Source organism: Galeopterus variegatus, unplaced genomic scaffold (assembly GCF_000696425.1).
Source record: "Galeopterus variegatus unplaced genomic scaffold, G_variegatus-3.0.2 Scaffold192, whole genome shotgun sequence".
In the NCBI taxonomy this organism is placed as follows: domain Eukaryota; kingdom Metazoa; phylum Chordata; class Mammalia; order Dermoptera; family Cynocephalidae; genus Galeopterus; species Galeopterus variegatus.
Genome location: NW_007726303.1, coordinates 689896 through 701499, shown reverse-complemented (window position 1 = coordinate 701499; position 11604 = coordinate 689896). Strand labels below are relative to the sequence as shown.

At 42.5% G+C, this 11604-nt stretch overlaps 1 protein-coding gene across 1 annotated transcript in view; it reads right to left on the bottom strand.

Annotated features, from left to right (window-relative positions):
* Positions 1-9: 9 nt before the first annotated feature.
* The window catches only part of POLQ (polymerase (DNA directed), theta), a 110718-nt gene continuing 99123 nt past the window's right edge, over positions 10-11604 (bottom strand). Inside the window, exons 27-29 of the mRNA XM_008564934.1 lie at positions 4486-4639; positions 1290-1405; positions 10-627 (exon numbers count right to left, since the gene is read on the bottom strand). Of these exons, the coding sequence (XP_008563156.1) occupies positions 514-627; positions 1290-1405; positions 4486-4639 (384 nt within the window). The 3' untranslated portion in view covers positions 10-513. The remainder of the gene's footprint in view (positions 628-1289; positions 1406-4485; positions 4640-11604) is intronic.

The window sequence follows — 11604 nt, the reverse complement described above, 5'->3', positions numbered from 1 at the left end:
GGGGGGGGGGGGGGGAGAATCACAATATCTAACCCTGGTGGTGTATGTGAAACCAAATCCTTATCTGCCTATGGCTCCTGTTGGGGTCTACAGCACAAGTGCCTGAATCCTGGACAGAGCTGAAAATGAGCCTGAGGCAGCAACTCCATTCTCTTCACGCTCAACCCAGACAGATGAGGACCCAAAGTGCTAAGTGCATATTTCAAGCATATGTTCGCAATATGTTTAAAGCCACAGTAAATTATAAAAGGCAAATTCACAGATACCCTTTGAGACTGATTATAATCATTATCGTGGTATTTCACCTTCCCTTCCCACCCCCAAAAAAGTTTTTGGATGCTATAGAAAATAGATCTTGATATACATTTTGAAACTCCCACTATAAAATTACTATCTTAAGTCTATAAAGATTCAAGTATGTTTTCATGAAGTAGGTGAAAGGGTAATCTCTGTTCTTTCCAGAGGACTATATCTGCACCAGGCTTCCCTGGCAGGACTTCATCAACGGCACAGTTATACATCAAAATCCTTCAGCTCTCCCCAGCTGGCACCTATTTTCACTTTCACCTTCAGTGTCACAGAAAGTTTGACAGCACTTTCCATTTCATTCTTGACAATCTGAGCTACCTACAAAAACAAACAAGAAAAAAAAGATGAGGTTAACAAACCCTCTGCCCAATCAAAGAAATGTTTCCCAACCCACCCACTGAGAAGGTCATAAACCAGACTAAAGCTTTTCATCCAGTGGTGCTTAAAATGCTAAATGAGAAAAGAGCCAAGCACCTCAAACTGCTCTTCGCTGATTAGCAGCCTTACTTAGAATGCTTGGAGCTTGAAAACCCTCAGGGCAAGGCTCCAAATTCTTGTTTAATTTCTCCCAGACAAAAATATTCCTGCATCAGAAACTTCTTTAAGAATGAAACTGAAGGGCCGGCCCAGTGGCGCACTGGAGAGTGCGCTGGTTGGGAGCGCGGTGGTGCTCCCGCCAAGGGTTCGGATCCCATGTGGAGACCGGTTCCCGCTCACTGGCTGAGCGCAGTGCGGGCGCAACACCGAGGGTTGCGATCCCGTTGCCGGTCAGTAAAAAAGACAAAAAGGAAAAAAAAAAAAGAATGAAACTGAATACTCTTATCTCCTTTTTTTTTTCTTTTTTTTTTTACCTGTAAGAACTTAACATTTATACCGCCATCCTGGGGCTAGGGTAGGTTCCAAAAACCTTAGGCATGGAGAAAGCAGCTGACCTACAGTCATAACTTCCTAAGGAACTGACACAAACACTGCAAAAATACCTGAACAACATCCTCTTCTGCCACTTCATATAAGAGTTCATCATGGAGTTGAAGGATGAAGAAGCCTCCTCTGATTGGGCAGAACATCCCCTGCAGTTTTCTCTTTGGTAACAATCCTACCCCAGGAAAAACAGCAAAACTGATCAGCATGTCACTGTACCACAGCAGAATGTTTTCAGAGACTGAGAAACTCTGAGAAATTTTAATTAAGAGATTAAAACACATAAGAGACTTAGAACTATCAGGAAAACAACTACTTGCCGGCTGCTACCCAACCTACCCATCACGTAAACTCAAGTCCCTATCAACTTTCTCCCAAAGAGGAGGAGTCTAACAAAGAAGTCAGCAAGTGGGGTATGAAGAACTCTGCTCCAAACTCATTTAACTTCTTTGCCATAAACAACCAACACTTTCTCTTTCCATGGAGTCCCCTTACCACTATCTGAGTACTAACGCCAGGGTGCTATGGGGCCTGATTCCTGTTCCAGGAAAGTGAACTAGTATGTTAGGCAGTGATTTACAAGGGAGACACTCCTTAATGTCTTTTTATGGCTGCAAGTGTCACTGTGGTAGAATTGGTACTTCCCCAATGGGACAATACACTCTAGACAGGGTTTAGACGTAGGGTCCAAATGTGAACTTTCACAGTGTCTGTAAATCCCTTAAAGTTATATGTAAGAGTCTTATATCTGCACCTTTTTCTGTGGAGATGATCCATACTTTCCAGTAAATTCTCAAAAGAACCCATGACCACAAAAATGGTGAAGAACCATTTACTTTTAACTAAGACCATACTAGTCTTAGTTACCATTTCCTAACTAAGATAAGGCTCAGCATGAACACTTTAGAGTAAGTGCCCTTCCGTGTTCCCCATACCTCACAGCACTCCTTCCTTTCTGCCATCCAGATTTCCTACTTATCCTTCAAGCCCAGCACAAGTACTATCTCCCTCATATCTGTGCTTCCCTCAGAGAAAATTCTGTAACTCACTGCCTGCAGCCCAAGTTTGCTCAGAGGTGGCTCTCACAGGGTAAGAGAACAAAGGCAGCCGAGGCTGTGGCAAGCAGCTTCCATACCAGCGCTGCAGAGGCTGCACATCTGTTTGCCAGTTTGGCTGAAATCCAAAGTGCCCTATTAGGCCCCACTTATCTCAAATCATCGACCGTCTGGATGCTCTAGCTTTTCTGCTTTCTGATTACGTTACCTGTGTCTTCTTGATTTCTCTTCATTACCTGCTTCTCACCAGAATGCTAGGATCCTCTTGTTCCCTGTGTTGTCTGCTTCCTCAGGCTCACCTCCCTTTGATCCCACTGGCCTAGCACTACCTTTACCCAAGCATTACAGCATGAAGCCATCCTCAGTGACATATCCATATTGCCTTCTACTTGCACTTAAAGCTGTTATTGTCCATCTCATTCTGACACCCAGCACTCTGCTCTGTGGAATTATGTCAACATTTCAGCCAGGTATCATATCTTCCTGTCTTTCTTTAGTAGATTTTTAATTTAAACATAGGTTGATAACTCTAAGTTCTAAATCCCCTAAAGCACACACCACAGTGTTAGTCTGCAAGTAAATTTGATTGTACATTCTGCTCTACAAATATAAATGTGTGTGTATAAACACATATCCCTACACACAAAGTACTTAATAAACAGCCTCTGGTTTTTTTTTTTCCCCCTGACCAGTAAGGGGATCGCAACCCTTGGCACGGTGTGGTCTGCACCGCGCTCAGCCAGTGAGCACACCGGCCATCCCTATATAGGATCCAAACCTGCAGCCTCAGCGCTCCCAGCGCTGCACTCTCCCGAGTGAGCCACGGGGCCGGCCCAGCCTCTGGTATTTTGAGGGGGATTGAAGACAATAAGATTAACAGTTCTCATTTAATGAAGAAAAAGTTTTATATCTATATTTCTGTATGTAAGTGAGCATCTTTATATCCATGTAACTGGCTGTATTATTCTCTATGATGTATGTATAATAAATATATATAGATAGTACATATACATATATATATATATGTATTATATATATTATATATATAATACATATATATATATATGTATTATATATATAATACATATATATATAATAATGTATGGCTATACTATTCTCTGTAACTATACATATGTCTCTTTTGGAAACAGCAAATCCCATCCTCAATAGCTGACCTCTATCTTTTCTGCTGCATTTCCGGCAGCTTATTCTTCCCTGTATGTCCAAAACCTTCTTAAATTCTTCCCAGGAAAATTTAAAACATGGCTGCAGTCATGGTTTTAATATTCTCAGTGACAGTGAAATGGTATTTAAAGCAAAGTGTGGATGTGTGACAGAAGAGAAAAAGGGAAAGTTCTGTGTACTTGTTAGAACAAGAAACAATTTACCCAGGCAATAAGGAGAGAACTGAGGCAAAGATGGCAGTACTGGCAAAGAAGCCTGTGTGATAAGGAGGTCAATTTGGCGTATATTCCCAGACTTCAGACAATACTGAAGGTCATAAAAAGGAAAATCAACATGTTCTTAAAGTGTGGTCTAGGGACCGGAGAGGATCCCCAAATCTGCAAAGTCAAAATTACTTCCATAATAACACGACAAGGTTATTTGCCTTCTTTGGTCTCATTCTCTCATAAGTACATAGCAAGGTGACCAAGTGCCCTGGTTTTAGAACTGAAATTCCCATGTCCTGGGAAACCCAACACTCTCCTGCAAATTGGCATATGTGTCATCCTAGATTGCAAGAAGAGTCTTGCAGAGGTTACAGGACATGTGACATTGTAACAGAGTGAGTGCAGAAGCAGGTAGAAGAATCTAGCTGTCTTCTCATCAGCCAGACATTAAAGAGATTTGTAGAAATGTAAAATAAAGCCATCCATCACTAATTGCCTTTTATTCTAAAAGATACAATCATTTTCATAAAAATAAGTTACTTACATTAAAATATAGTGGGTTTATTATTGTTATTTTAAATATTAATGTTTTAAAATCTCCTGTTTTGATTTCTAATATGGTAAATATAGTAGATATAACCCACATGAACAAAAGTCTAAGGGTATAAAAAAATTTCTAAGAGTATAAAGACATCACAAGACCAAAACATTTGAAAACTGCCAAGAAATAAAATATAATACTTTCCCTTTTCTTTTCTGATACAATTATTCTCACCATGTTATAGGAGTGGCCTCACCTATGAACACACCTGTTCTGTCATTTTGGAGCATACTCTCTCGATGACTGTGGGATTTGAAGGTTGAGTGGAAGGTCTCTAATTGCTTCTGGATGTTAACAGTGGCTATTTTGATAATATCAGCTGCCGATCCTTGGACTCTTGTGTTGATAGCCTGACGCTCAGCCTATGGAAAGCAATTAACAGGTGCTCCATCAGATACACCAACATGGGTTCAAACCGCCCTTTAGTGTCCACAGGTCAGTGCTCAGATCTGCAGCCAGACTGGAAATCTGTACTGAGATGTGACCCAGGACATCAACTATTATGCTGCATATCCTAAGAAAAACAACTTTAATAATCCAGGGCTCTAGATTCTGGGCTATCCACATGAAGAAAGACTAAATATAAAGTCAGATTTGCTTCAGTTTAGAAATCTTTAATACTCAGTTAGGACCCACAACTGCATTGCACTTAGAATGGATTTAGTAGCTCAAAATTATTTTATTCTATAAACATATATCATCTGTGGTCCAGCTGTTCTAAACTTCACTCTAAAGGATCTATTCCAACTTCCAGTCAAGATGACAGAATAGATGGTCCCCAGCGTCACTCTCTCCCACAAATCAACGAATTTACAACTATAAAAATGTAACATCAGCCAAGCTGGGGCTGCTGAAGCTCAGGTGAAGAGGAGGAGAGACCTATGGAACTCATGAAGGCGGGAGAAACCATGAAGAGAGAAAGAAAAAACTTCTCTCAGTGTTTCGGGCTACAGCCGCTTTAATGCTGGAGCGCATGGAGCAGGGGCCAGCAAAAGCTGCAGCTGTGCCCTTTAGATGGAATTACTTGGAGGCAGAAGGGGAGAAGAGGACTTTGGTGGTCCCCAGGATAGCAAGACCACTCACTAACAGGGTTCCCGTGGACCCACGCAGGAGCAAAGAGCCAGAACAGCTGAAAAAGGGGAGCCACTCAGAGGCTGGTGAGTCATCACAAGGGAGTGGCGCAGGGTCCGTCCCACGGGAAGTGTTTGGAGCACAGGCAGTGGGGGAGAAGGGCCCACCAGGAGAACACTGGGACACAGCAAGGACAGCCGATCTGCCCCACAATCAGTGCAGGATGACTCGGAGGAGACTGGTCGGGAATGTAGAATTGCATGGGGTGAAGTTTGATGAAAAAACTCAGACCCAGATCAGAGCTTCTACACAACCTAGGTGCACTGAGTATCTGGAGAGCCAGAAGTACCTATAAGGTCAACCATTAAACCCTAAGCTGCACAAAAAGTCTTCCCTAGGGAAACAGCAGCAAAGCAGCAATTTCCCTCAACCACACAGCTCAAGTACTGGTTCCCACAGGAAGTTCCCCTGGGTTAGAAGCAAAGGACAAAAACTTAGTTCCAGCCCAGGCACACCATGAATGCCTTGGGGCCCACCAGGGCACATGAGGCATGGAGCCAGAGGCAGGACCCCACCCACAACCACTCACACCACCAGCACCTCAGGGCCCCACCCAGAACTCAAGGATTGGAGCCAAGGACCGGACCCCACTCCCACATACAGGCATACCACCAATGCCTAGGGGCCTGCCCGGGGACCCAGAGCTAGCAGCCAGGGACCAGACCCCCTTCCCACAACCAGGCATGCCGTGACAGTGCCTAAGGGAACATCCAGGGACCCAAGGCATGGAGAATGGGACCAGGCCCCCCGCCCACAACCAGGTTGACCATACCAGTGCCTTGGGGCCCGCCCAGGGACCCGGGATAAGGAGCTGGGATGGGACCCACCCTCCCACAACCAGGCATGCCAGGACAGCACATCAGGCGAAGGTGACCAAACCTCCCTCCCACAATCAGGCACACCTTGCCAGCACTTCGGGATCTGCTTAGGGACCTGGGGACCGAACCCCCCCCACACAACCAGGCATGATGGGACAGGGGCCCAAGACATGGAGAAGGGGACTGGACCCCCCTCCCACAACCAGGCACCCCAATGCCAATACCCCAGGGACGCAGGGTATGGAGCCAGGGACCAGACCCCCCTCCCACAACCACATACCCCATGCCAGCACCTCAGGGCCTTCCCTGGGACCTGGGGCATAGAGAAGGGGACTGGACCCACCTCCCACAACCAGGCACACTGCGCCAGAGCCTTGGGGTTCCACGCTGGGACATGGGGCATGGAGGAGACTGAACCTGCCTCCCACAACCAGGCACACTGTGCCAGTGCCTCGGGGCCTGCTTGGGGACCTGGGGAATGGAGAAGGGGACTGGACCCACTTCCCACAACCAGGCACCCCATGCCAGCGCCCCAGGGCCCACACAGGGACACAGGGTATGGAGGCGGGGACTGGACCCCTGTCCCACAACAGGCACACTATGCCAGTGCCTCCGGACCCACCTAGGGACCCAGGGTAAGGAGCTGGGAACTGGACCCCCCCTCCCACAACCAGGCACACCATACCAGTACCTCAGGACCCACTTGGGGACCTGGGGTATGGAACCAGGGACCAGACACTCTCCACAACCAGACACACTTCCAGCACCACGGAGCAGTCCAAAAACATCTCCTCCATGTGGTGGCCCACCACAGCCACCACAATAACCATGGCTTCCATGAAGGCAACTAGATGCCACAACCACCACACAGATGGTCCGCCAGACACTGGAGTGAGTTGACACAAGGAGAGTCACCAGCAGAGATAAAGACAGGAGGAGGATGTCTGTCTCCACACAGCCCATTTTATTGTGACAGAAGAAAGAGACATCTGCTCTATGATAGTATTGGGGGACCTGATCACACCTCTCAGCATTGGACAGATCATTTAGGCAGCAAATCAACAGCATAATCATTATTCTTTCAGAGGGAGAGAAGAAATCTAGGGTGATTAGAGCGGGGAGGGAGAGAAAGGGGGATGAGGAGGGATTGGACAAGGGGCAAAAAGAATAATTACAATTTGTAACAATATATATGCTAGTAATATTGATTTGATCAACATATCTCAGTGTTGAACCCCAAAAAGATGTATAATCAATTTTAATTCAATAAAAATTTAATAATAAATAAATATCAAAAAATAAAGGATCTATTCCTCAAAATACTTTTAATCCTAAATAGATATAAGTAGAATATCATTCTTTGTAATGTGGGTTGAAATGTCCTAAGCACATCCCCCATACCAATGGCCTCTTGGTTGTATGCAGAGTTTGGCCCCAGCAGATCTGGAGCCCTCTAATATGAATCAGAGCTTCTTGGGCACTGCTGAGGCTAACCATTAGCTGCTAGTGAAAATGCAGATTCCTGAATCCCGGGTATTAAGTTAGAACTTCCCTGAAACTACTGCTGCCAAGAGCTTCTTGGCAATCAACCATGGCTGCTAAAAATAATCATCCTGGGACACTAGGAAAGGGGGTCTGGATTAATATCCAACTGTACTCTGTACATGACTATCACTGCTAGTGCCCCCAAATGTCTAAGAAACTGCAAAGTGTCTACTCAAGGGAGGGGATCAATGTAACTTGAGAGGTATTCTTGAGTTCCCTGTCACCTGAGCTACACTCAATTTCTAGTATATTAAATACCTGCTAAAAGAGACAGACTTTTTATTTTTTTATTTTTATCTTCTTTTTCCTTTTTGTCTTTTTTACTGACCGGCAACGGGATCGCAACCCTCAGTGCTGCGCCTGCACCGCGCTCAGCCAGTGAGCGGGAACCGGTCTCCACATGGGATCCGAACCCTCGGCGGGAGCACCGCTGTGCTCCCAAGCGGCGCACTCTCCAGTGCGCCACCAGGCCGGCCTGAGACAGACTTTTTAAAAAGCAACTGTTGTTTTGTCAAATGCCGATGAATCCACTGTAAACCCACTCAGTTGTCTCTGTTTCAACTGACTGAATTTCAGAGTTATACTGACTCCTCTTCCTTCCTGAAACTCTATGCCTTTGTGAACTAGACTATATTATTGTTGCTATTACTTGCTGCCTTTCTATTGTAGCATTACACAGACTTACCCACTGCCATATGATTTGAAATGTTGTTCCATGTAAAAGGATAGCCTTGATTTGTTTTGGCCGATGAAGTTTTAAGATCTACCCAACACTGCCACACACACAAAAAGGCAAATCCCAGAAAGGGACTTTTCCTTCATTCTGTATTCCACAATGAAGAAAATATGTAACAAAGCTACAGTTAACCAGAGCCAAACTCTAACATGAATGAGAAATAAAGTTTCTTGTTACAAGCCACTAAAATTTGGGGGTTGTTTTACTGTAACATAAGCAAGCAAAAATACGACTAATATCTACTTCACTCTGATTCTCTTTCAAACTAAGAAAACTTGACAGTCCTGGCTTTGGGTCTCACAAAGCTCAACTTCTTTGTCATCAAGGCTTTTCATGTACATAAAAAAAACAGGCTTCTAGTAATAAAAGATTAGGCCATTAGGACCAACCCTCACACTGATAATATCTCAACCAGAAAAGCTAGAGAGTAATGCCTCTTTGAATGAATGAGACAGCTAAAAAAAAAAAAGGAAGTGAAGAATTATAGAAACTAGAGATCTAGGAGAGAAAAGAAACCAAGAAAAGTGATCCTGGCATTGGAGGCCAACATTTCTCCCAGTGCAACCAACAGATTCCAGAAGCAGCAGCAGAGATACTGAAAAGCTGAGCAGATCTTCTGATAGTCTTGAGGGGCTTGGGGATCAAACATTTGGGTTCAGGGACTAGCAAATGGAAGGAGGCCCAAAACCAAGTTGTAACCCAACCTGCAACCCAAAAACCAACACCCTAGGGAAAAAGATAAACTGGAAATAGTCTAGCCCTAACAGCCTTGCTGATAGGGATATCATCTTCATCCCTAAATAGGATCAAAGTAATCCTACACTGTTGATCATTCTAGTTTCCTGCAAGAAGCAAAGGTAAATTTCCTCTCTGAATAAAAGTATCATCATACAAGCTTCGAATTACTTCCACAATCTTTCATATACAATGCTTAATATTCAATAACAAATAGCCAGGACAACAAAGAGTTGAGAACATAAACCATTTCTATAGAAAACTAAGAAAAACAAAAGGCAGAAAGAACAGACTATGGGGATAGAAGTATGAGATTTATCAGACTATAAACTATAGACTTACTAGACTACGGACTATTATCAAACTTACTAGACATAAAGTCACCATGTTTTATACAGTCAAGGAAATAAAAGACAAAATTGAATATTAAAGCAGAGGACCATATACAATAAAACAAAATAGAAACTCTAGACTGAAAAATAAAAATAACAACTTAAACGCTTAATAGGTGGGTTAAAAAGCAAATTAGCAGAAAATATTCAGAATACAGCAAGATGAAAAATAAACATAGAAAATACAGAACAAAGGATATGAATCAGGGTGTTTTACAAAAAAAAAAAAAACAGGTTTAAAACTTATAATAGGAGTTCCAGGAAGAGAGCAAAGAATATTACGAAAATAATTAAAGAAGTAATGGCTAAGAATTTTCCAAAAACAAAAGATATCAACCCACAGATTCAAGAAGTCCTAATATCCTCAAGAAGGATCAATTAAACACACTTCCACATATAGGCACATAAATTAAAAAACACAAGCTTAGGAACATCACTGAAAATCTGATGGAAACCAGAGCAAAAGAAAAAAATACTGCGTTGAAAACAACTAGAGAAAAAAGGCAGATTACAATCAAATGAGCAACAATTAGGCCAGGGGTCAGCAAACTACAGCCCGCAGGCCAAACCTGGCCCACCTCCTGTTCCTGTAAATAAAGTTTTATTGGCACATAACCACACCCACTTGTTTATATATCATCTATAACTACTTTTGCACTACAACCAAAGAGCTGAGTAGCTGTGACAGAGACACTATGACCTATGAGCACTTCTTTTATCTGATACAGGTGCTATTACAAACTTAAATGAAAGTTCTATTTATTGGTAAAATGTTTAAAATTTTCCCTCTGAGATCTGAAAAGAGGCAAAGATGCCTCTTCTCAACATCATCCTACTTCTTTCAACACTGTCCTAGTCAATAAGTTAAGTAACAAAAATTAAAGGAATAAGTTATAAAAGTATACTTTCTTGCAAATGATAACTGTGTAGAGAACACTTAAAAACAACTAGATAAATTATTAAAATTACTAAGTAATATTTGCAAGGTTTCTAGACAAAAGAACAATAAAAACAACTGTATTTTCTTATAACGGCAGCAAATGGTTAGAAAATGTAAGAGAAGGGCCGGCCCCGTGGCGCACTGGGGAGAGTGTGGCACTGGGTGCGCAGCGACGCTCCCGCCGTCGGTTCGGATCCTATATAGGAATGGCTGGTGCGCTCACTGGCTGAGCACGGTGAGGGCGACACCACACCAAGGGTTGCGATCCCCTTACCGGTCATGAAAAAAGACAAAAAAAAAAAAAAAAAAAAAAAAAAAAAAAAAAAGAAAATCTAAGAGAAAGGAGAAAATTTTTAAAATTACCATTTACAATAGCATCAAAACTTTTTAAATATCTAACTACAAATCTAAAAAATTAAGAAAAAAAAACGTATAAGACTGTTTCCCCAAAATTATACAAAGTTATTGAGAGAACTTAAGAGGACCTAAAGACCTAAGTGGACAAATATATTGTGTTTGTGGACTGGAAAATTCAAATTTGTAAATAAGTCCATTAATCCTATCTTGGTCTAAAACTCAAGGCAACCTCAAAATATCCCAACAGGATTTTGTGTTTGTGTAGAAATTGACAAGCTGATTCTAAAATTTAAATGGAAATGCAAAGAACCAAGAATAGCCAAATATTTTTTAAAAAGGGGGGGAGGGAGGAAAATTTACTATATATATATCAATACCTCTTAAAAAGATGCATAACTAAGGCAGTATGGTACTATCGCCATCATAAATCTTGAATGAAAAAAAATAAAAATTTTGATGGGGATTGCGTTGAATTTGTGTATCACTTTGGGTAGTACACAATGTAATACTACTCAGCTATAAAAACGAATGAAATACTGCCATTTGCAACAACATGGATGGACCTTGAGAGAATTATATTAAGTGAAACAAGTCAGGCACAGAAAGAGAAATAGCACATGGGTAATTCTCCCAAACTCATTCTGTGAAGCAAACATCACCCTGATACCAAAAC